We start from the raw sequence: 26,250 nt of genomic DNA on the forward strand, positions 1-26,250 counted from the left end.
GCACGTTGCTTAGTTACTAACCGGCTTCACTTAAGTCTCCGAGCAGCCGTAATTGTATATGTCAGTTGAATGGGAGATAATTTCTTGTGACCTGTTGTGACAACATTTCGTATAATACTTTGAAATGTTCCCTGAAATGGGTCGTATGGAAACATGACACTCGAAATAGGTAAGAATAACATTTCAAAGTTATGTGGAGGCTTTGATTGTTTTGTTTATCCGTTATTGTGAGGCGTAACCTACGTCAATCATAATGGAACGTTAATCTGTCATACAACACTACTATGATATACTTCGTAATTGGACGTTAGTTTATGGTACAATGTGGTTACTAAATATATTTTTGCTGACCTGACTATTTTCTGTATTTTTACTTTATTAGACAACTTATACCACCCATTTAATAATAATAACACAATATGCATGGTAAAACTACATGCTATTAAAAGTCCTATTGTCACATAATGGTATACATTGATAAGTTTTCTTGACATTACTTGTCTGTAAATAATTGAATAAGTGATTGACTGTTAAAATTTTGATTTAGTTTGGAAATTCTTTTGACAAATTTGCAAGATTTGCCAGTACAAATAACACAAACCCAGAAATAATTAGGCTATTTCCAATTAATATAAACAATAGGCCAACCACTCATAACAAATTATTATATGTTTGAACATCAACTTAATGTTTTTTTGTGGTGTAGAAGGTTGAACAAACATATGATGGAAAACATCCTCCAGGCGGAATTTGAGACTTTGGATGAAGATATTGGTGATGGAGATAATTGTCTGGAGGAAACTAACTTGGTGGCAGATGATAGTCAGGTATTAAGTCCATGTTTTACATAACCAACTGTAACAAACACAAGACGTGTATATTTAACTGGCACGAAAACAAACTAATGCTTTGCAAATATAGATGAATCCACTAATCACATTTTACTATATAGGGATAGTACATTCCAACCATCGCCATTTTTAAAGAAAATTGTCCAGTTTATTTTATACAATGGTTAATTGCATAAAAAGCATGGCAAAATGGTCGCAAGGTTTACCAGATTTGTCTGTATGCATTTTAATTATGTTGCTCTGCTAGTTCAAGTTAAACTTGTAATAGTTTCCAACAGAAACAGAATGATAATCAACTGACAAAAACATGAAATTGGCCAACTTGGAATTGAGAATTGCTTATGGGTAAACATTATCAGTAAATGCACTTGCATGTATAACATTCTTTGCACACACTTTGCCTTTCAACATCTGTTAATTTTGTCCATTATTATTTACATTAGAAATTGTTTGAAGTCTATTTGTTTAATGACAGGGGGCTAAAGTTATATTCTTTGCAGCAATAGTACAAGGGCAGTACAAACAAAGCATGTTCCACTAGCATAATACCCATTATTACTGAATAAGCAATATTCAAGCATATAATTGTTTTGTGCAAACAGGAGGCAAAATCACCCGTGAGTACAAAGAGCTTTCATTTCAAGCGTTCTTTTAACACATGAACTAATGTTTTATTGCCATTGTTAAAACAGTAACCACAAGTTTGAAGTTCATTGTGATGTGTGTTGCCATGACTACCATGTATTTGCTCACAGCATGCTTTGTGTGCATGAATTTTCAAAGTCACAAGTTTGATCTTATGTTAACAACTCAACACTAAATATTGTATTAAAGAGATTGAACATTTTTTTCTTGCTCTTCCAGTATTATGATTGCAAGTTTTTGTTTTGTGATGAACAGTCCATTACTTTGTTATCATGGTTTTCAATAACCTGAAGTACACAAATATAGCTAAACTTGGCTTTAATATATTGTTACACAAACATAGTTCCAATTTCACATAAGCATTTATAAAAAAAAGTGTTATTAAGTCAGTTTTTAAGATAAGTTTACAGTAAGTAAATGGAAAAATAGGACAATTTTGAATGCAGCAAAAATTAGGACAAAACAACATTAATTCTACAGGCTTTTTGTAAAAGCAGCATTTTTGTAATCTTTAGTGCAAAATGAGAAACAGGAGCATTCTAAAATTGCAATACGGTAAAACATATGGAGCATGTTCAACAAGTTTAGTGAGACATTTTATGGTGTTTAGAAATACCAGTGGTTTGTAGGACCAAAGTATGGCTGGTATCCTCCAGAGAAAGATATTGAAGGTTTAGAAGATTTGTCAAGTGAGGAAGAGTATTGTCACAGTGTAAGTGGAGAATACAAAGAATGAGAGTTGGATAAAAATAACTTTACCAAGTTATTAATATGTGAGCTTTAAATATTTTTAAACAATTTATGGTAATGAAAAACCCACATTCTATGTATTTGCTATCCCTATTGTAATGGACCCTTCGTGTGAAAAATCGTTTTGAGTTTTTAGTGCGTGTGCTGTTGGAATTTTTGTGTTTTTTATTGTCATCTATCACATTAAACTCTCTTTGCATGTTGACATTTTGTCCCTTGTTTTTTTGCATGAATGGTCATTAAAATGATTTTATTTGTTGCTTTTAATTTAGGATCCTTACGACAAATTTATGAGAAGGCATCTTCAACATTATGGGTACTATACAGGTAAAACAATATATTGTTCACACATAATGTTCATTTGCCCTCAAATACCTTTTACATGTAGTGGCGACTATTCTTTTACTGTCAAAGCCCAATGAAATAAAATTAATTTTAATAAAACAAAGCATATTATTGATTGTGTGAATACCCAAAAACATAACAGGTGTTTAAACAATTTAATGAAACATGCAATTGCAATAGTGTAGGTTGAGGGCATCATTTTGCTTTGTTGGCTGTCTCCTAAAAAGTTAAAACATGCACACAGAGTTATATTTTGCCCCCATCTGCAATGCCCTTATAAGACGAAAAAGTTCGAAAAAAAAAAAAATTTTTAGGCATTAATCATGTAAACAATTTGCCCAAGGGTCGTTACAATGAGGCTTGAAAGTTGTGAAGTGACACAAAATCATCCGGCTTAGCGTTGAAATACCAATGTGTCAGCGTTAATGTGACACAGACTGACTCAATTTTGTGTCCGTGAAGAGACTAAGTAACCTCAGCGCGGTACTTACAATCGCTGCAATCCTTTCAATTGTCAACTCAGCTGCCTTTAATGAATTTCTGCGGCCATGAGCCGCTTTGCTATCGAGATTTCTGTGACTATTTAAGCACTTGGTTCACTACTAATTGCTTACTGGTAGCTCTTCAGGCTTGTGGCTTAAGTTGAAAAGCACTTTGCAAAATAAAAATGGTAATCACCCTTTAAGCTGGACAAGTAAACTTTAAAAAAATGTGGTCATTTCAGTTTATTACTTTCACTTTAGTTGTTACTGGCTAGGCAACAATGTATCTTGTGGAAGAGGATCATTTAGGTTTGAGTGTATTATTGTCTAAATTATTTCAAAATAACTTTGTATTTGTGTTCAGGAAAGTAAACCGTGAACTTTATTATTTGAAATTGCTTTTCGTAATGTAACATAAGATGATACAAGATAAACTAACGAGATTACCCTGATGATAATTTTCAACTTGAATCACTTTGTATTTTGACAGAAATTCGTGATGGACTTTTTATAGCAAACAGTGCCAATATGAAAGTATATTTGTGTTGTTTAGTAAAATAAACTGCCAATTCAGTCATGAGTTTATGTCTTGTGCTACATTAAAAAAGATAATCCCAAATAATAAAAAAGAAGTAGTGTCCGCTTGAAAAGCTATTCAAAAAAGGAATTCCGATTTTGAAAAATAAAAGACATTAGAAAATAAATTGAAATATACCTTGACAATTCCAATCTTTTTAGATTGAACCCAAATGTGTTTTTATTATTTTGAACAAACAATTCTAATGAGCTGTGTTTGTGAGTCATTAAACAATGGGGTCCAATTGTTAATTTGAATGAATCAGCATGGGGGGCAAAGAAAAATTCAAATGATTCATAACCAATTGCTTTCCCCACTTAAAACTTCAAGTAGCACTCAGTAAAAACAAACCTACACATACGAAGTAGCTTCCATGAATCAATGAGCTTGTTTATCCTATAAACCACTCAACAATGGTCAGATTATCGAGTGCTCATTGTATTCTTTACCTTTGTTCTCTTGTCTGTTTGTTGCTTTGTTCCCCGGGCCGGCTGTAAACTTTTTATTTGTGTACTTAGTGGCAATCTGTTACAACACTCTTAAGGAGTGAGTGTCAACGCAAGAGAGAAAGTTTTTTTACTGTTTGGCAAACTTGTTCCGGCTTGTTTTTACTCAAAGATTTTTCACTTGTGGAATGTATAGTGCAAAGCAATAATCTGTTATTCGTTGAAACTGAAATAGGATTTAGTTACTTCAGTTTCAGACAGTGTTTGTGTTTAAAGTTACTGTGAACATATGGAAATTGTTTAGATTTTTACTTGTACTGACTGTTTTGTTTGTGAATTGACGGAAAAAAATATTTTTGATTTTTTTAAATGGATTTCAAATTGAGGTTAAAAACTTGATTAAAAATAGATTGTTTTAAGTTGGTTTTAATTTAAACTGACACAATCATAAAACAAACATTTTAAATACGGAAAATAAGTTTAAAAAAAACACATTTTATTTAAATTCAGTTTGGTGTCTAGTTCTTTCAAAATAATTGTTGAAATTTAGTTTAAAAATTTTTGGAAGAAATTCTGAATAATTGTAACAAAGTTTAGGTTTAGAAATAAAATGTACCTTAAGAAGTTGTATTTTTCACAGTTAACCGAAAAACATCTTAGCAAAGTAAACTAAATAGATTATTTAAATTTTTACACCTTTTACTATTTCTAGGCTTTTTATTGAACTTATACAAATGTATAGAAATATAGTTTAGTAACTAAATGTCTGCATCTGCTATTAAACCACTATGCAAGAGGTAGCTGGCACTAAAATGGCAGGTAACAAATTTAGTTTGGCAATTTACTGTTATTCCACTGTGTATCTATTTTTAAACCAAAAAAGAGAAAATAAACATTTAAATTCATAATGTTGGCATGAGCATTTGCTGAAATGTTTGAATAATAAAGCATTTCACTTTTATGTTTATTTGGGCTGTTATATTCATCATTAAATTCATTATTTGTTTTAATTCTTTTTTTTATATTACAAACTCTTTGTTTGAAAATTCCATGCTTTATAAATTAAAGTGGAAATTCATTTGTTTCCTCTGTAGGGAGAAATGCTTCGTTTCGAGACAACTTTCAAAGTTTGCAAGAATGGAGACGAAATTATGATGTGAGACTGAGTGGACACCATGATTTGTCCCTGGTTGAAGAGCAGCTGGGAAAAAGTGGAAGTCCTCTGCACAACAGGTTACTTGAAGGACCTTGTAAGTTAGACTTGTTATTACTATTTTTTGTAAAGAACATTTTTTGTTCTTTTTTGTGAAGAAACTTCTTGCATCTTTTATCCAAGTCACAGGTTTTTGTGTTTTAGCAAACTTAATTAACACAAATAAAAAAATTAAGTAAACTCCGTGATAACTCTGGTTTAAAAAATGTACATACAAAAATATTAACTATATATTACATATATGTGTTAAATCAATGATTCCTAACATTTTTTTCTTGTTGTCATCCTTTCAAAATCTCCAACAAGATCCCCAAACCTTTTTTATTCAATATCTAACAAGTCTTGCACCCTCGGTTAAGAACCTCTGTGCTAAATTATTGTTAAACATTTCTGGTGCTTTCAGGGGAGGGTCAACTACCAGACGATCTTCTCCACCGAACAACACAGCTGGTGTTCCAGTATCAAGCGGGCAGAAAGATTCCAAAACTGAGAGAACCTCGCAACTTGTATGCACTCACAAAAGAGGCTGGACCTCAACAAGCAACAAGGTGAACAAAATAATGCTGTTTAGATGTTTCAACTTCTTTTGTGGTTACTTACAACTGGGTAAACAACATGCAAGGGTGTATAGGATTAGAAAAATCCCAGGAGTCAAAAAAAGTTGGAATATTTTGCTTGTGTTAACTTTTCATTCCACTCAGTCTGATTTACAACTCTTTCCAATGCATTTGATTTCATAAACATTAAAGGGTAACAAAAGCTTCTTTTTATTTTTTTCACATTGATCGTTCTTTTTTTCTGAAACAAAAACAACAACAACATGGTGAACTAAATAATGTTGTATTAGATTTCGACTTTTATAACATCTAAGGTGGTATAAGGTTAGAAATATCCTTGGTTTCAAATCATGGTTGTGTTATTTACCTGAGTTTGCTTAAAAAGTCATCTCTTCCTACTCTTATCAGTCTCAGTTATGACAAATGTTTGTTTTTTTCGCATTGATTGCTCTTTTTCTGAAATAAAAAAATATAAAATTTTAGTACAACATGACTTTTTGGTACTTGCCCAACTGTTCTAAAATTAATTTTAACATAATAATACTCACAATTTAATACACAATTTCTACTATTTTAATTGCTTAAATAAGTTAAAACAATGTTCTTGTGTTGTTTCAGATGGCCGTCACATATGCAAGTGGTTTGTCCAGCGATAAGATTCATCGAAACGACCCCGTCTTCACCCGAACCTCTACAAAAACCCACAGGGAAAGAACCAACTCCATCTGTTCGGGGGCCTCAAATTGGAGAGGTAGGGTTTAAATCACATATGAAAAGCGATTCGCCTGAACATAAAATAAGTACTGTGCAAAAAAGAAACTGTTGTGCAATAACATCAACACAATTGTTTTGTGATATTTAGATGTACTACTGATTTATAGGGTGGTTTTCGATTTATCTCAATAAATCGTTTGCAACTCATGACTTTTACTCACCCAGTTAAAGAAATTCTACAATCCTTTCCAACATGCTATGTACTGTAACTTTTATGAATGTGTGGCTTCAAAAAATTTTTAGGAAAATCCTAATACATGTGTCTTTTTGCAGATGATTTATTACAATGACCCCGGTCGTGACCTCTACTTCATGAGGTCAAGGGTCGCTGGTTGTCGCTTAGCGATGAGAAGTATGACTCTCACTCCACGAGATTACCCTGATGATAATTTTCAACTTGAATTTGAGTCAAGATTTGAAAGTGGAAACCTGCTTAAAGTTGACAAAATGTCAGTTTTATCATAAAATTTAAATACTAAAATTTAAATGTAAAAATGAAATAAGATTACTAGGTTTTGTCACAAGAACATTGCAACTTATGTTTAAGTTTGACATTTAAAGTAGATTTAGTAGTATATTTTAATCTGGTTAATAGCATAATTTGTTTAATTGCAAAAAGAATGTAAATCCTTTTGTTTGAACAAATTGTCCTATTATTTGCAAAAACAGATTGGCAAACTAGTTATGTGATTAACCAGATTGACAATACTCAAGGGCAAAAGATTGTTTGCTAATTGCTCTTTCAGGTTTTCTGTTTCCAGCCTACTGGTATGAAATGTAATTGTCTTCTTTTAACTTTCAGAACTGACTTTGAGTATGAGCTGACACTTCGAACTGATTTATACACAAACAAGCACACACAATGGTTTTTCTTCAGGTAAAGCTATTTACTTTGAGTTTGGCCATTCTGTTGGTCCAAATATATAGTATTCTGGTCTAGAGGACCCAAAGCATCTGTTCATAATGATTCTGGGTACTCACTTATTTCAGTTTTTTGCATGTAAAGCTTTGGAAGTTGGTTATACAATTAACAACACTCATCTGTTCCTGTAACAAACGACTTGATTATAACAACATGCAGTATTTGAAAAACAAATGAAGCAAAAAATTGCAACACTGATGTACCTTGTACAAATAAAATAAAAAACGGCGACATTGACGTACCTGGTATATTATGGTTGTCCTCATTCTAAAATTTTAGATGATTTATTTGTTTGTTTTTTACTCAGAGTAAGAAACATGCGACCTGGAAAACTTTATCGCTTTACAATAGTGAACCTCATGAAACCATCAAGTCTCTACAATCAGGGAATGCGGCCACTTTTGTATTCTGATGTAAACGCAAAGAAAAACAAGGTGTCTGCAATAAAACTAATTTTAAAAAGCACTAAAAAATATTGCATACATTTTATGCTTTAAATCAAAAACCAAATTTAAACATTTTTTGTTTTTGTTTTAAATTAACCAAGTATTAAACAAACAATTTTTCTACTAATGCGAACCAATTTAAATGTTTTATTCACATAAAGTCAAAAAAAGTTAGAAAAGTTAATCTCAAATCTCAAACATGGTTCTAACTTCAAATACATAATGTAGATTGGATGGACTCGTTGTGGTAGCAACATTCGTTACTATAGAAACAATCTATGCAGTCGTGACGGCCGATGCTTCTACTCATTAACATGGCAGTGTGATTTTCCGTACAAAGATGACACATGCTATTTTGCACATTGCTACCCTTACACTTATACCGACCTACAGGTAAACGTAAATAAGAGACACATATTCCAAAAGCAGTACAACAAAATTTGCATTCAAACACATACTAATAAGCAAATCAGATTTATCGGAAAAGTTACAACTGAACCTCATTTAAAATAGATTAAGCAGGTCTTGCGTAGTTTTAAAGAGTTTTCACTAATATTAGTTAAAACTGTCTTTGATAAAAAAAACTATTAGGGTGAATAAAAAAGATCTGTGTTAAGTGTTCATCCAATTTAAATAAGGGTAATAACGACTGGGAAATGCAATTAGAAAACTGTGTTGTTATTCTAGTGTGTACCCTTACCTGATAACCCAATCATTTATTGTTACTTTGCAGGAGTATTTATTGATGCTGGCTAACGACCCGGTCCGATCAAGATTTTGCAAACAAAGAGTTTTGTGCAGAACACTTGCTGGTATGTTGCTGTGGTATTTTGAAAATAGGGTATGAGGGATAGGCTGAGACAAGGGTACCTAGCTTCACTGGTCGACAAATACGACATAGCAAGAAAATAGTTGAAAATGTCTGCTTAGCTAGCCAACAGCATTCACAACAGGGGGTCTTAATTTTTTTATGTGGGGGTAAACAGTTTTTAGTTGAAGTGGATTTAGTTTCAAACCTGTGCTATAAAACATGTACAATAATGCAGATGGTAATTTAACAAAATAACAATGCAACCAAATGTACTTTCAGGTAACCTTGTGTACATTTTAACTATTACCTCACCGTCTCGTAATCCGGAAATATCCCGAGCCAAGAAAGCTGTCGTCCTGAGCGCCAGGGTACATCCTGGTGAAACAAATTCATCTTGGATGATGAAAGGATTTCTCGACTACCTCTCTGGAAGTTCTGCTGATGCTAAGGTTGTTTATCTGAAAGAAAAGCAACTGTCAAATAGTGATTCAAGCAACTATTAAATTGCATGAATTGGTCCATTTTGAATTGGATTTTAAAGCTGATTTAAATTGATAGCAATTGGAATTAACTTTTTGTTGTGTTTAACTGGAAAATGTAATTCATTAGAATATTTTCTCAACTGAACAAAGGCTACAGGGATTTAGTATGCAATAAAATAGAACTTATGATGAACTGGATTAACCTGTAGTAAATGGAAACAAAAAAATGTTGTGATGTTCAACCTGGCTAAAATGCAAGATTTAGGCTGAACATATTATATGTCTGATATGGTTCAAAAAAGAAAATCTTTTCAAAAATGCAGTGTTTGCCTAAAATCTTATATGCATAGCACATTCAGAAAGCAAGCCAATTAACTTAATTATTCATTTGTTTTTGTAGTTGCTACGAGATACCTTCATTTTTAAAATCGTCCCTATGCTCAATCCAGATGGAGTTATTGTCGGCAATTACAGGCAAGTCCAATCATTTAAAAAAGTTTTTTAGGATCTGTTGTTTTGTACTTTCTAAAATATATAACTAAAGACGTCTGGTTGTAAAATTAATACCCTATTTCAAAATTCGCTTTATGGCCAGATAAAAATCATGTTATTATTCTTTACATTTGTTCTTCAGATGCTCTTTGGCTGGTCGAGATTTAAACCGCAACTACAAATCAGTTTTAAAAGATTCTTTTCCGTCGATTTGGCACACAAAGATGATGGTGAAAAAGTTGCGTGCTGAGAGAGAGGTTGTCCTCTACTGTGACCTTCACGGCCACTCACGGAAGAACAACATCTTCATCTACGGTTGTGAGAATAAGCACAATCCGCAGAAGAGGATGAGAGAAAGGGTAGGTTCTATAGCACGGCTGCTCAAAGTTGTTTTTTGCTTGTTTTAACCCAATTTTAGAACAGAAATTTCTACGCGACCCCTTGATGGGCATATCCTATACACATGAATGATGTTTAAACAATAGATTTATGCATGTATGCCATGTATTGTGACAATGACATAATAATGCATGTTGTTTCGCGACCCCCAAATTATCTTCTGCATATGACCCACAGTTTAAGAAGCCCTGTTCTATAGTTTTGCTTATTTCAAGGCACAAGATTACTTATTTCATACCACAACTAAATACTTCATTGGGTTTATAAACAAATTCATGTATAGTGTTTAAAAATAATATTTCTCTTTAAACATTTGTTGTTTGGCCAATAAAGATAAAAATTAGATTTGAGCAGATTTCCTTATTTAGTCCAACAGTTAAAAGATTGTAATATGGCATTTTTGAATAATAAAGAACCTTTGAAAAACTTTTCAACAGCTTAAATGGCTTTTAAGCTTACACTTCGCCAGACTTTCAGAATTTTCTCAGACATCTACAAGTGCAATAACATTTCTAGTTTTTAACATAGTATTATCTCATACTAGATTTTTCCATTGATGCTTTCGAAGAACGCCCACCAGGCATTTGCATTTGACAGCTGCAAATACAAAGTTCAAAAGAGCAAAGAAGGAACAGGGAGAATTGTGATGTGGTACTTGGGAATTATGAACAGGTAAACTGATACAGATGAATTCAGTTATTTGCATAATCCATTCAGTTACATAGGAGTGGTAAATTCCAACCAAGGCCAAATGTTGAGAAAATTGTCCGGCTATCCTAAATCTGGTTAGTTGCACAAAAAACAAACGAATTAGTACTGTAATAGACCTGATTTTTCAGTGTTTTGGCAAAACACATGACAACCATAATTGTTGGGAAACATTGAGGTTAACGGAAATGCTTCATTTTGTAACTTAATATGGAAAACGTTTTTTTCTTTTTTTTTTAACATTGATATCTTTTTATTGGTTAAAGTGTTTCATTTTTGCGTAAAAAAATTTTTGGAAAATAATTTGTAAACCAGTCACCGTGCATGTTACTTACCAAAATATTACTGTTGTGTCCACATTTGGTTTCAGTTACACCCTGGAAGCCACTTTCGGGGGGACTTCTTTGCCGGGTAGTAGGAAGGACACACACCTGAACACACATGACCTTGAAATGATAGGATACCACTTCTGCGACACTTTGCTTGATTACTGCGACCCTGACCTGTCCAAAACAGAAGCTTGCATGTGCGAGTTGCAGGAACGGATGAGAAGACAGATTATGAAGAAACTAAGATTGCAAGGTACAACATTTTTAGTGGCAATTTTTTTACAAGCTGCAAAACTGAACTGTAAATTTCAGATGTATTCCGTTTTTTTCTGGTTGATCAGCAATTTTCCAAGACTGTTTAGTCAAAAGTATAATGTTATTATTTTATCCATCATAATTTTTAACAAAAAAGTGGAAATTCTCACACAAAGAATAACATTTGAGTTTACAGTAAAATGTGACTACAAATTACCGATGCATTTAGGCTATTTTTTGGTTACTTTACACTTTTCCAAGAATGTTCAAAAGTGTTTGTGTAACTATTTTTACCATAAATTTCATGTAAAATGTGTGTTTATGCTAGCATGGTGTAGTGACAGTGTGGCATTACATATCCTTCATCACAGGTTCTGATGACATTAACATCGATGATTACATAAGTGACATGGAGTCGGATACTTCTGGTTCGGATTCATCATGTGACGATGGACTCCCCGTTCATTTGCTCGCCATCGCCCCCAAGTTGCAGCGAAAGAAGAAAATGAGAAGCCGCAGAGACAGGAACAAGGTTATTCCAACAAAGGTACAAAAAACATAACCAGAATAAAAACAAATTGTTGTTGTTTTGCAATTGTGGTCACAAGTTTTTTTTTCATTTTTATCCTTGGTGGGCTGGCAAGTGGCAACCCTTAAATGTGTTATGCTCACAATGAGTCTGTGGTAATGCTGTATGTTTAATTGCAAGTCTTTTTTTGGTGATTACAATTTAGTTCACCCATCAAGGTTCCACTGGTTTAGAGCAATGTTGCTTAAGTTTCCTGCTCAAGAAAATGCATGTGGTCAAGATGGGATTAGAACCCACAGCATTGAGAACTTTAGATATGGATTTAAAAATGAAGGGTGAACAATTAAAGTTTGTAGTTTTTATTGTTTTGCCATTATTTTTAGCCTGTAGTTCCAGCTGCAACCGAAAGCACCAAACCTGTTTCACACAGCGCTAAGATGGCCACAGACAAGATTAAGGCCATAAGGTATAAAGTATAAAACTGTTGACAAGATAACCTAAAATAACTTATTTTGTATATCCATCACAACAAAAAAGTTTCTTTTTTCTGTTTTTAATATGAGCTGGGTTCAGGAAGAACTAAAAACTTTGCAGATTAAATTTGAATGACAACATATTTTTAGATACACACAACCAAGCCACAAGAAGAGAGATGAACATTCAGGTAGTACAAGACCCACAGCAAACTCTGCATCAACTTACACAGATGACAGAGGCACAAGTAACGACAGATCAACTAAGAAGGTTCAGGTTTCAAAATGTGTTTTTGCTAAACCAATGATCTTCTTTGACTACAGTTTTTCACTAATCAGTCCTAATTTGTAGATTGAATTTAAGGTATGCAAATAACACTTATGGTGGATAAGGTTGTATTTTTAAACTTAGTCTATTGGTTAAAAGACATTAAAAAAGGCCGTGTAGTTTTGTAACATGATAGTATTCTGTTTTTCACTTGAAATCTGTGGAGGGATTCAATATTTTTGTCAGCCAGTTCTGTCACAAAAGTCATATTTTTTAGCCGGTTCTGTTACAAAAAGTCCATTGATAGTAACCAGAAATGTTAACCAGTTCTTTGATATCATAAAATTTTGCGAGACTGTTCTATAGAACCGGTGCGAACCGGCTGAATTCCACCACTGCTTGAAATACAGTTACTAGCTTTGAATTGTAGATTGAGCTTAGTCAGTAACATACAGAAAGTTTGTTGTTAAAAGAAACAACAAGTATATAGAGCTTTTTAGTGGTAAACTATTATCAAGTCAGTTAACACGTTGTAGTTACATTTACTTAGAATTGAAGTAGACCTTTAAATTTATGAAGCTCGAAGGCCGTTCTGTTGTTCCGCTTCGCACAAACCGAGCTACATTTGTGCAGTTCGAGCCCCCGAACAAATTGATCACGGATTCCCCAACATCATCCAAAAAGCCAGGAAGTTCCGGTAGCCAAAGAAGCACAGTGAGCAACAGTTCCCTCGGCCCGACGCCAACTTGCATCAGAATGAGGTCAGGCGATTGTTCCAACTTCAAAATCGAGAATTACGTTCGAGCGCTGTCAAAGCAAAATTGTGAGAATGTAGATGCAGAAGTGAAACCAAATGAGGCAGAAAAGCAAAAATCAGCCTCTCAGTTGCAGAAGCAGAAGCTTGAGAAGATAAGAATAAAAAGGAAACAGCCTTTTCTGCGCTACCACAATTTGGTAAAACCTACAAATTATGCAAAACGTCAATCAAAGACTGTGTCCCCTGGCCAAGTAAACCTCGGTGATATGTTACATTTCGACTCAATGCTGCCGAACGGTGGGCAAGTTAATATTCCGGCTCGCAATGGGGCAGTTACTCCAAATGATTTGAAGAATTTTGATGTAGCGAATGCATACGACCACAAGTTTTCGAGCTCAAATTCCGGGAAATATCTGGAAGAAAGCTTGCTCAGTAAATTACAAAACTTGCCTTTAATCTTAGAAATAGAGAGTAAACAATCAATTCAGAAGAGAGTGAGCGGTAACAAGTCAAGAAAAACACAATCAGCTCCTAATGTTGTGCCAAGTAGGAGCCAAAGCAGAGCAAAGGCTGGACCTCGTACATTGGGTGGAAAGAAAAATAAGTCTCCTGATCCAAAAAGCATAAAACCGAGGCCTAGTCCTTCACAGTTACTCAAAATTACTCCTAAAAAGTCTTTTGGAACTCTGAGGTACACAACTGACACTCAACCTATGAGAGCCCACCATTTTTTGGCAACCAATGTTACTAAGCAAAGTAAAGGCGATTGGAAACCACCGTCAGTACGGAAGGGAATGCCGCGGATTCCGTCAAGTTTTTTGGACAACATGAGACACAAGTGGTTCCCGTTACGATGTTCCACCGACCTTTCCAAACACATCGGAATAAAAGTTCATCATACTCACTGTGATAATCCTGGAAGTCGAATTATTTCTGCCAAAGAAGCTCAGTCAGACACAACTTCTGTTTCTGTTTAGTTTGAAATACTTTTTTACTGTGCCAAATAAACTAGCTGTCACAGAGTGAGTGTTGATAATAGCTCATTTTAAAATAGCATCTACTGGTCAGAATCGAAGTATGAGCATAAATATGAGGGAAAAGACAAAACAGGTGAGTTACTAAAAACAGCAAAAAGTGTAAGTTTGGAATTTGTTTATCCTCAAAAAGTAGACTGAGAACGAAAACTTTATGGTTTAGAACAAGGTTTTGAGTTTAGCTTGCATGTGGTGACATGAGATAAGTTCCGTTTATTTTGCACAAATGTAAAATACAGAGTAGTGAAAGACTAGCAAGCTGCCTAAAACAGTTTTTAAGACATGACAAGGGCATTTTGGTAACATTAAACAAGCATCATAAAACCAAAGCATTAACATTTTTAAGCCCAACTTTTACAGTTGTCAGTTACTTCATGTAGCTACATTAGTAGCCTCAAAATAGCACTAGGCGACAAAGACTATGGTACTGTTAATTAATATCTTGTGCATGCTGTTTTTAGTTTCTAACACTTAATTTTGTTTTAAATTAACCCATTTCCTATTCAGTTGGCCACTGTGTCCCTCAAGTGTGTGAATCCACTCCTGGGTTTTTTCATCACACGAGCAGGATTCGTGGGCCAAAGAGTTGAGTAGAAATATACAACATTTAGCAACAAACTGTATATTTAAAAATTCATTTTTAGTATAGCATAAAGTAAACCATGAAAATCTCACATTTTAAAGTAATTTATAGGTTTAGCAAAATATATAGCAAAAACATTTATTGCCATAAAAAGTATTCCAGAATTAACAAAAACATTAAATTATATTTCTTAAAGTCATTTTTAGAAGTTTTAGTCAATTTATATGGGTAATGAATTGGTTTCATTTTTTTCCATAAAAACAGCTGTATTGTATGGGCATGTTAACCAAACTTGTGTGATTTTTTTGAATTGATATTTTGTTGTTTGTGGAGTGTTTTCTTTAAATTAACAACTTTTGTTTGTGTGTTTTGTTAACTCAGCACATCTATCTACAACATAAATAAACTTCAGAATTTGACCAATTGAAATAATTGGTAAGGTCATTATTATAAAATTAAACTCTAGTTTATTTGAACGAAAATTGGTAAAAATCACCTTCAGAAAGTGAAACTTGATTCTGATTTAAATAATGTATTGATATAAGAGTCAATAAATGATGTTTTACGAACACTTTGGTTTCAACATTATTTGTAAAAAAAACTTATGAATGTTTTAGTCGGATTACTTGGAAGCATTGACTTCAGCTTACATCAGAAGCGGGGTTTTAATGGTACCAGATACTAACAAAGGTGGGTATAAAGTTTTTGCACAGTAAAGATATGATTGTTTAATGCTGGTTATTCACTTAGAAATAATAATGTAACAATACAAGCAGTCTGTCAAAGCTTTTTGGATACACATGTAACATTTAAACCACATCCAACTTTCAAAGGGTTCATTTCTGAGCCTGCATAACTCAGTTGGTAGAGTTGAATTCCAGGAAATACTCCTGCCATGTTTTTTTCCCACCCTATGCGTTGTTATATGAAATTCTTCGTATAATGCCTTCAATGGGCCTGGTGTACTATGATTAATATATGAGTGTGTCGCGATCACTGGTCTGCATAGACGCTTCAGGGCTGGTCCCAGTTATGAATTTATGTTCATCTTAACTTATGTTTTGACATTTAATGTAGATTATCCATTGAGATACAGCAATGGGAGCAAGCCAGCAGATGGGAACTTTTCCGTCCAATACTTAGCAAACCATCTTGGCATGATGACTGGTAAGATAACACATCCCAGACTTTTACTAAATGTTTGTTTTGCTAAATTTTGTCAATAACAGCCAGAGTAGTTGACGGATAGGTTTTAAAGACAACTCCAAAAGCACTTCTGTCATTCTTAACTTTCCAGACTACAAACAATAAAGGCTAAAGACTATTTTCTCATCAGGATGTTGTTACCTTCTTGAATGACACTATAGTACAGGACTTCGCAACCTTTATCACTAATGGGCAAAATGCAATTAGTTACATTAGGCAATTGGCCTACACTCAAGTTAAAATCTCGCAGGGACATCTTGACTACTGTACCTACATAAGCAGTTTTTTAAAAAAACTTTGTGAATCTTTAGTTAAACAATATGCAAAAAAGGAATTGGTCTTGCTTGCTAACACTGCATTAAAATAGCTTAGCAAGCCACTATTAAATTAAAATCTCGCAAGGACACCTTGACCACAGTATGTCCATAATCACTTTTTAAATGAAATAAAGTGAACTTGCAGTTGAAGACACAAAAATTAGTTGTTCTGGTGTAGCTGTAAATTAACCTTTCATATCAGAGTCTGATGAATCAAAACCTAGCTCCCCTGAAATGCGTAACGCATCATGCCAATGGTCACCACAGCCTGATTCGCCAAATGAAACAGACAGTGCCGACCAAGAAGAGGTTGAAAAAGAAGCAATACTTGGTTCGATACTGAGTGTGCTGTGACCTGCGAATTAACACTCTGTGTCTGTTTACTAAACTGCTTCTTTACTGCATTTTAACAGTTTTTCTTGCCAAAAACTTTTCCAACTTCAAACCAGACTTTAGTGTGTTGCCTTTACTGTGCTGTAATGTTTCAATTAACTGGGATGTGGCAATTTCTTGTTAACTACTATTTAAGTTTTATTAACTGAAAACATAACCAACACAAAATTTTTAACAACAAAAATTGAAAAGAGAGTGCTTGCAAGTCAACAGTTAAGCAATGCTGTATGGTTGAAAATTGTTTGTTGTTGTTTTTAAGTGTGTTGTTAAAATTCACTAACTTAAAGGAAAGTTACTTCTTTTAAAACATGCTGAGAAGTCTTTGACAGTTTGTTATTTGTTTAGAATTGCTAGAATTTATGTAAGTTGTGTGAGAAAATACAAACAGCAGTTATCACTATTTTTCGATATTCAGCTTGTGGTGGTTTTTACCATTACTTACTTTACATTTAACAGCTTGCTTGGGCAAAAAAAATTCTGAGAAGTATTGTCCTGTTCCTCAGAAAACTCATTAACAGCAGCCATTACAATTTTTTTGACATTTAGTTTACCATTTTCCACTTTATTTTTACCAGCTGAAGAACAATACGAGATTTTGCGACAATCTGCACTGAAGAGGCAGTTAAGTGCCGGCCAACAAAGACTGCTGGCACAAAAACACTTGGTGGCGGTAGCAGCAATGCAACAAAGGAGAGATGACATCAGTAAACAGGTGAACTACATTGACTAAGCTGTATCTGACTCACACTATATTAAACCCTGTATTAGTTTTAAATTTATTACTTTAAGCCAGGGGTGTCCAAACTTTTTTTAACGGGGGCCAAATTTTACCAGGTAAAGACACCCCCGGGCCAACGTTTTTTCAGAATTAAGACACAAATTTACAGGATTTAAGGTACTTTTGTGATTTTGTTGAGTCAGCACCTTCCTTTTTACCGGTAAATGAAGTTCCATGGAAAGCTTTTGCGTGATGTAGCGTCGCCAAAACCGAAAAACTTAATCCAAAGTTCCAAACTATGGCGGGCCATACGCAACACAATTAAAAAAAACAGCCGCGGGCCACTTAAAATACCGTCGGGGGCCGCATTTGGCCCGCGGTTTGGACACCCCTGCTTTAAGCCATGTATTTTGTCACTAGGACTTTATTATAGAAAAATTTTGGGAAAAACCTAAAAGTACAGTGTTTTTTGTGTGTTGCAGAGAATTACATCTGCTACCAGTGACCGCGTAACGTCAGCAATTAAACAACACCCTAATCCATTTGAGGAGAACAAAGAAATACCAGGTATACTGTTGTGTCTGTAACATTTCCGCATGAAAGCATGTAAAATACCTAACGCTTAAAAAAAACTAATTGGTCAGTTGCAATAACTACTACTTGTAAGAAATGCAAAACAGTTTACCTTTTATCTGTTCATCCGCTTGCAAAATCATTTCATTCTAACCAGAATTTTCGTGCCACATTAACTTCTTTCTACATGCATGCATTGTAGATCGAGACCGTGCAATCATGACATCCAACACAATGCGTCCAATTTCACGCACTGCGTCTGCATCTAATGCCATCCCACACAAATCAAGGTACCTAGCAAGTGAAAACATTGTGTTGCGACTTGCGATAAAATCAAACTACACATGCTTGATTTCCGAATTTTCATGGGTGTATTCATGCTCAACAGACTGACATTTTCCCTTTCTTTTGTTACTTTTGAATTAAAAATAAAACCCTTGCTAGCTTCTGTAAATAAAAAAGAGCATTGAAAATGATTGCCTATAAATGGCAATGTCAGTACATATTACAAGTAAATTGTCAATAGTAAGTGTAGCTTTTTATTAGATCTATAGATAGCTTAAATAACATCCTAACAAACACTTGTACATACTAATTGATCCATAACTTATCCTTCAACGATATGGTTACTGCCCAACACAGGGTATAAGTCAACACAATCATTGTTGAACTTGTATTTTCTTAATCCTTCCGTCACTACAGGCTGGCAGATTCAAGAAAAGAGGGAGGTGCTTCTGCCTCCGGTGGACAAAAAGGTTATCCCACATCAACTAGGGATCTTTGCCCCTTTGAAGAAGGTAGTACCACGATCCCTACCTCACATCGAAGCAGTCGGCCAACCAGTGGGAATAGTAAAACAACTCCCAAAGTCAGTACCTTTCACTTTTTACCCAAATCCTGTGTGCAATACATTGTAATTAAAAGGATAAAAAAAATTGCCAAGTTGTTTAAAACAAAATTTTCTTGTATATAACTCACAAAAACATTATTGCAACTTTAAGCATTGCATAATGTTATTTACTAAAATATGGATCATTTTCATTTTGCTGTCACAGAACAAAATGCAAAAGAATGTTTGTATGTTAGATAAATTGTAACAACAATCATTGCCAGTTTTTTATTCTTTTTCCTACAGTTCTGTTCCGTGTCCTAGAAGCTAAAAGCATTCTTCTTATTCTAAATGTTAAGTATTTTGTGAATAAAATAAAACCTTACCTCAAAGCACCTGTAGCTTCAATATCAGAAAATTCAATATGACATGTATTAAAGATGGGATAGCTTGAACAGTGTGGAGCTTATTTCGAAACACAAATCATTGTTTTACAGAAATTGTCCAGCTTCCCCTTGCCTTCCGAAACTTCAATAACATTAAGTGACACAACACCACCTCAAGAAACTATAGAAGAAACTAAAAAACAAACAATTTTATCTTACAAAAGTCGGCCGCATTTTTTCACCAAGAAAGACGGTTTATCAGACGAAATTGTAAGCCCAAGAAGTGAAACACTCTTAGATTTGCCACATAAGGAACAAATTGAAGAAAAAGTAAATAAAAGTGACTTGCTGTTAAGCGACGAAAGTAATTCAAGACCTAGAATCTTGACTTGGATAAGCAACGACAAAACCGAGCATTCGACGGCTGGAAAATTATCTTCTGTAAAGCCTTTTCACTCGAATAAACTACATTATGAGGAAAATAGCTCGATTAGGGAGGAATTGGTGCGAAAACGACAGAGTTTATTAAACAATCCGAGTTCTTTTACCAAACAACAAACGTCGGAACTCGCAAACGACCCGAACGAAATCCGAAGCCCGCGAAGAAATACCGATCACTCATCGGATTTATCCATTGCTCTGCCAAAAAGGGGAACTTCCCTGAATCAATCAGACATGAAGGCCCTTGTCCAGGTTTGCAAACATTTTTTTTCACATGTGGCGACAATTTGCACTGGGCATAGACTTTTTAAACACGCTTTTCTGGCATGCTGTGGTATGTCTTTGTATTTATTTGTTAAATTTTGCATGTAACGTCCAGTGGTGGAATTCAATTTTTTTGTCAGCCGGTTGTATCACAAAAGTCATATTTTTCAGCCGGTTCTGTTGCAAAAAGTCCATTGACAGTAACCAGTAACGCTAACCGGTTCGCTGATCTCATAAAATTTCATGAGACCGTTCTATTGAACCGGTGCGATCCGGCTGAATCCCGCCACTGGTAACGTCCATCATTACAATTTTTATCAAGAGCTTGTCACGCAGGGGGAGCTTGCGTTGCCACGGACAACGGAGCACACAGGGACGACGGGGCCACATGCAGTGGTCAAGAAATCACATGATGTTGTTATGGTTACGGACCCCGACAAGCTTTCGGTTAAAAGCAACAGGTGGGAATCTTGCGGACCAGAAGAATAAACTTTTGCAGTTCTAGACTGCGTGGGTTCAAATCCCACCACAGACTGTTTTTTTTTTCAAGAATATCAGTATATCGGGTGTAGCATTTCTAATAGAGCTAACACAATGTGACTTGTTTTTCTATTGTCTAAATACGATCTGACAATTTTGTTTTGCTGTTTTTGAATAACAAGTCTATTTGTTTTAGATATTACGTGAAGCCCAAGGCTGCTGACAGTGTCGAGGAAATTCACAGCAATCATTACAAAGCAAAGAATTTCCAAACCACTGACGATTCGTTTTTCGGTAACCATAATCGGTTTTGCATTTCACAAATAGTTGCTTTAACCAGGTCATTCCAAACTAAGAAGCAGGCTATTAGTAAAGAAGTTTGTCGCAAAGACGCATTTTTTGTTAGTTAAGTGTAAACTGATTATCATTGTTTAATTAACACCAATGAGCTAAAACGCTCGGAAAGGTCTCGCTTAAACCGTTTTCTGACAATGACAGGGGAAACTTAAAAATGTCAAAGAAAAAAAACTGTTTTTCGGAAAAGAACTTTGGCCTTCTCACAAATTTTAGGCGTTTTTTTGTAAAATTTTTATGCTTAGGTATGTCCGACCGGATCGGCCTGGCCATGGTTCCAAAGCCCGGAGTTCGAGTGCCTCCAGTGGTGGCCAATATCGCCGAACTTCGCCGTTCGCTCATGGGACACGGAAGGGAGAGGTAGGTTGCAGCAGAGACTAGTCTCTGGTTGCAGTGTTCAAAATCACTAAAATATATCAAATCAAACTTGAACTTAACCAAATAACCAAAAGCCTCGACAGTCTTGACATCCACTTGGTAGACGGCCGTCATAGAAATTACTTCACTGAGTTTTGTAATAAGTCTGTTGTGTTTTTTACAGTGGCAACGAAGCTCCCTCGTCAAATCCAACATCCCGCAAACCAAGTGAAGAAGCGTTGAATCAAAACGAGGATGGAATTCCGTGAGTAAACTGGATACAGTGTAAAAATAATGACCCCGAATGTATACGGCATGGTCTTGCAAAATGGCCGAGTGGTTAAGACAACCGCCTGGTGTTGACAAGCTTGTGGGTTCTAAACCTGCCAACTTGTACTTCTCTGTGCAAGAAACTTGAGCGACATTCCACACAACCCAGTAGAACCCGATAAATTGAGATTACCAAGTCCCTTTTTAAGTCATAAAAAAAGGAGCATAAAAATGATCAAACATACGTTGGAGTGGAAACGAAGGCCTATTTGACTATAACAAAAAACATTTCGGCTACGGAAGAATTCATTCAAATCGTTTTCGGTTTAAATGCAAACTATTTGTCGGACCTCACCCAAGTTAAAAAAGTTCGCAGTGCGTGTTGCTGTGTGTAATTTGCGTGACAAGATGTAAGTTAAAAAAACATCTTCTAACATGAAAAAGTCATTTTCAGCAGTAGTCCATTAACAACAACTGGTACTTTTACGTGTCCGCTATTGGGCAGGTTTAGCCAGCGACCGCGGAGACGAAACCCCGCTGCTAGGCAACGCAGCAGGAGTCTAATGGAGCATGACGAAACGAGTTCACGTCATCACAACAAACCCGTCATCAAACCGGACGTCCACGAAACGTTGAGGCAAGACACCCAGAGGAGATTGGCGACAGTGTTTGATGATGGTAAGCCTAGGCCCTAGGCCAGAGGTTCCCAACCTTTTTTCGATCTCGTACCACTTGACCGCTCTGTTCTGCCACGCGTACCACTTCTTGCAGAACAACTGATTTAATCGAATCATATTTTATTAAGAATAATAATATTGGCCTACTAAAATAACACTAAAGCATGGCAACTAAATTTAATGATATTTTTGTTTTTGTTTACTGTCCACCAATTGACCGAGCAATCATTTGACATAATCAACGCCAACTGTCCGACAGTGTTGTACGGTTTTTTCAAAGCAACTGTGCTTCTTGTTGACAATTGACATGACCTGTTTGTAGATCGTAATGATACGAAACAACAGAAATAGTTACGTAACAATAAGAATAGGCTTGGGGATTTTTTTGTAAACAAAACCAGATAAACAAAATATAAAGTTGTGAATCCAAATTTTTGTAAAAAAAGAAAGCTACTCGCGTACCACCTGAAAAACCTTGGCGTACCACAGGTTGGGAACCCCTGCCCTAGGCAATAAACCGGTTTTATTAACAATCAAAGTCTTAGTGATTTCTGAGGTGTTTGGCATAAACTTTGTTTTGCTATTGCGTGTGTAAAAAACTTTGGTTAAAAGAGTTATTTAGTCCTGATTTTATGTTTTATTGCACTCTTAGTTGACTTAATATTGGACCAAAAAAAAACGTAAAACTCCAAATCCAAAACCTTTAGAATCAGTGTTTCTCAACCTTTGGTAGCAAATGTATGAAGATTAGATTATAGCAGTAAAACCTCCTATGTGTGTTTGTAAAGGGGTCGAGTTGTGCTAGAAAACCTGTAAAGCGGGTCGCAGAGTAAAAAAGGTTCAGAACTATTGCTTTTAAAGTCACGGTTGCAAGTTTTAAAAACGAGTAAGTCGCGGTCCATATTGTTATTCCAAACCAAACCTCTAACTCCACAGTCAACTTTTACATTATATTTTTTAGAACAAGCTATATTGTACACAAACATAAACCTATGTAATGTCTGTCCACAGATGAGAATTTCACCGACAGCGACAATGTGGACGCCATGAGCACTGTAGCGACCTTTAGTGACAAGCGGCACAACTACAAACGCCACAGGGAAGGAATCCGCAAAGCGACGTTAAAACTCGGCGAGAGGAACGCTAAAATCGATGACGTCATTGGTAGTGACGTCATAACACCGACGAGCAAACCTGATTCCGCCGGAAGAACTTATAGCCAGGTGCGTTCGCTTTGTTTAAATGATACTTTTGTGTCCTTTATTTGAAACCACACGTATGTTAAAATCTAGTTCAGGTCAGTTTTTGACACGTAACCGATGCTTTTTGTCATGTGACGGGTTTTGGTTGTTGCTAGGGCAACGCGACGATCGAGAAGGGACCGGATGCTTCGATGACCAATATCCGGATCGGGTCGAAAACCAACGAACGCAACTCGCAAGTGGTGGAGCACTGGTCCGAAGCGCACCAGAAAAACGATGGTGTAAACACTGGTGGTAAGCGGTTGCTGTTTGTGTTCGGTGTTCGGTGTATTGATATAGAATAGACAAAATAAATGTATCGTGTGTATTGAGATTTTTTGGAAACAGAAAAAAATGAATTCTTTTTTGTGGTATGACCTCAAGCTGGGAGTAATCAAAAAAGAGGGGAGAACAGTAACTGTCTTGGGATGTTGTGCATAGGGCAGGAACTTTGACGAATGGTCCAGCGCGCCTGACCCATATACAGTGATTGAAAAAACTTGATTTTCGTCCTCGGGAGGGTTTTTGTTCGAACCCCGTGAAAAAAATGTTGTGGATAAACAGAAGAAAATTAAATATTTTTGTGATCAGACTTCCAACTTACAGAAACATACCATGGTGTATTAAATTGTATGTGGATTGTCATACAAAAAGCGCCCGTCGTTTGACTCGACCTAAAGTATTATTCTGGAAAACAGAGAGTTTTTGCGTCAAATTTTGTTAGAAGGGCGTACACGAAATTGTTGAAATTCATTTCTGCTTGACACTGAATATTTTCTCGCAGTTTCATCCACCAGTGTTACACCCACAATCTCATCAGTGTCACTGAACATCACAGGTGACAATGACGACAGAACTTGCGTCACAACTCCAGCTCTAGCCAGCAGACCGGTGCCTCCCCTATTGCGATACTTGAGTGCCAAACAGGTAGGTTGAAACTTTTTCTCAATAACTTTATTTCAACGGTTTGTTTTTAGCATCGATTGGGAAAATACTGTTTTTGACGTTTAATACGATTAACATTTTTGAAAACAAATACCTACCAAAAAAGATTGTTAAAATGAACATTAATTCACATCTGGGATCAGCCGTGAAGCGTCAGCCTATGCAGACCTGCGATCACGGCACACTCGTATATAAATCACAGTACGCCATACCGAATCAGCCGGCCACCATGGTGCAAGCATTTATGGCAAGGAGGCTAGAAAAATCTAGTTTTAAAAAATGTGTTATTTTCATGGAACCTAATGGAAATAAGTTTTTTTGTGTAAAAACGTTTTCTTTTTCACTTACCAGAACAAACAGTCTTTATTATAACCAAATAATGTGTGATAAGCAAATACGTTTTTTTAGGTAAAACTTATTTAAATTCACCCAACTAAGTTAGTTTTAACTCGATGTATTTTTTTTCAGGGTCAGAACAAGAAGAAGTAACTTGCTTTCATTTGCACTTATTGTATTTCCTCTGCTTTTTTTCGAATTCTGCCGCTCACTGTGTATTCTCACCACGATTCAAACCAGATTTATTTATTGTTACATGTGTCCTAAGTGTTTCCTTCCGTACTAAACGCAGCAAAATAATTTAAATATTGCAGTTTCGTATAGGCTTGCTTTGCTGGGTCTGTTTTTAGCTTATCCAAAAAGCTAAATTTCACATGCTTTGGGTGAATAAAATTGGACATTTTTTGTAAGTCTGCAATATTAAGGTGTTAAAGAAACTTCTGGGTAAATATATACCATCATAATCTGTACAAGGGTAAATAAGATAAAACGGTCCTAAGGATTAAGGCATTGGAATTGAGAACTTGATCAATACAGTTTTATTCCCATGCACCGTCAACGGAATTGCGACGTTTACCGTATTTGCTCGATTGTAAGCCGCCCTCGTTTATAAGCCGCCCTCGTTTATAAGCCGCCCTCGATTGTAAGCCGCCCTCGTTTATAAGCCGCCCTCGATTGTAAGCCGCACGCTGGAATTTTAGATACGATTGTTTCTTAACACATCTTTCTGTTGTTATATGGTATGACTATTTGCCCATATCTGTTAGTTACGTTGATAACTGTACCCAACAGAACGTATATCGACGTATAATCTGTACACGCATACATGTTTTGAACCCCAAATAATTTAAATGTTGGAGTGTAGAAACAATTTCGGTATAAAATTAAAATTTTAGCCGCCCTCGATTGTAAGCCGCACAAACGGCAGCTCAAAAAACAATGTAAGCCGCGGCTTACCATCGAGTAAATACGGTATTTAAAATCCAGTAGCATGAGCTGGCTAATTACTGCAACACAATATATGAGTAACCTAGTTTATTTCCGTATTCAATCCGTATTCCGCCTTTTACTGCATTCACCACAAAATAAAATCCTGCAAATCGGAATAAACACTGTGGATTTTTTTCGGAAAACTTTGTACGAGGTAGCGTTTATGCAAGCACTGAAAATGCTGTCAGTTGATGAAGCACAAATTTATCAGAACATTGAGCCATTGGATCGCAGAAGTTGGCTCGAGGCAAAACGCATACAGGTTGTTTTGATAAGCCGGAGTATTTGAAGCGAAAACCTTGAGTTATTTTATCACTTTAGTCGGGGCATTGGAACTTCTGAAGA

General features: G+C 35.5%; 1 protein-coding gene and 2 long non-coding RNA genes across 6 annotated transcripts; 1 reads left to right on the forward strand and 2 right to left on the reverse strand.

Moving 5' to 3' along the window:
- The first annotated feature begins 82 nt into the window (after positions 1 to 82).
- LOC145232296 (uncharacterized) lies at positions 83 to 25,647 on the forward strand. 4 transcript variants are annotated; one of them, XM_080096890.1, is made up of 36 exons: positions 83 to 169; positions 707 to 827; positions 2,519 to 2,573; positions 5,191 to 5,346; positions 5,713 to 5,857; positions 6,485 to 6,617; positions 6,914 to 7,089; positions 7,443 to 7,517; positions 7,870 to 7,996; positions 8,237 to 8,401; positions 8,742 to 8,820; positions 9,099 to 9,268; positions 9,702 to 9,775; positions 9,936 to 10,152; positions 10,737 to 10,864; positions 11,271 to 11,482; positions 11,856 to 12,031; positions 12,397 to 12,479; positions 12,637 to 12,757; positions 15,053 to 15,130; positions 15,746 to 15,818; positions 16,206 to 16,295; positions 17,620 to 17,756; positions 18,245 to 18,329; positions 18,538 to 18,625; positions 19,038 to 19,203; positions 19,662 to 20,243; positions 20,592 to 20,716; positions 20,932 to 21,029; positions 21,335 to 21,449; positions 21,631 to 21,711; positions 22,171 to 22,394; positions 23,405 to 23,616; positions 23,751 to 23,889; positions 24,419 to 24,561; positions 25,048 to 25,647. In XM_080096890.1, the coding sequence occupies exons 2-36, from the start codon at positions 723 to 725 to the stop codon at positions 25,066 to 25,068; spliced, it is 4,854 nt and encodes a 1,617-aa protein (XP_079953016.1). In that variant the 5' UTR covers positions 83 to 169; positions 707 to 722; the 3' UTR covers positions 25,069 to 25,647. The 4 variants fall into 4 exon arrangements, with proteins under 4 accessions (XP_079953016.1, XP_079953017.1, XP_079953018.1 ...); XM_080096891.1 differs by having other exon boundaries at positions 22,222 to 22,394; XM_080096892.1 differs by having other exon boundaries at positions 22,228 to 22,394.
- On the reverse strand, positions 6,171 to 6,920 carry LOC145232298 (uncharacterized). The gene is made up of 3 exons (XR_013860855.1): positions 6,802 to 6,920; positions 6,415 to 6,651; positions 6,171 to 6,322 (listed from the first exon to the last, which is right to left on the reverse strand). It is a non-coding gene; the product is annotated as an uncharacterized LOC145232298 (long non-coding RNA).
- Positions 9,214 to 19,668, reverse strand: LOC145232297 (uncharacterized). The gene is made up of 4 exons (XR_013860854.1): positions 19,551 to 19,668; positions 18,448 to 19,232; positions 11,236 to 11,403; positions 9,214 to 9,277 (listed from the first exon to the last, which is right to left on the reverse strand). It is a non-coding gene; the product is annotated as an uncharacterized LOC145232297 (long non-coding RNA).
- Positions 25,648 to 26,250: the final 603 nt, after the last annotated feature.

The sequence above is a fragment of the Phallusia mammillata genome, chromosome 6, assembly GCF_965637545.1.
Source record: "Phallusia mammillata chromosome 6, kaPhaMamm4.hap1.1, whole genome shotgun sequence".
Taxonomy (NCBI): domain Eukaryota; kingdom Metazoa; phylum Chordata; class Ascidiacea; order Phlebobranchia; family Ascidiidae; genus Phallusia; species Phallusia mammillata.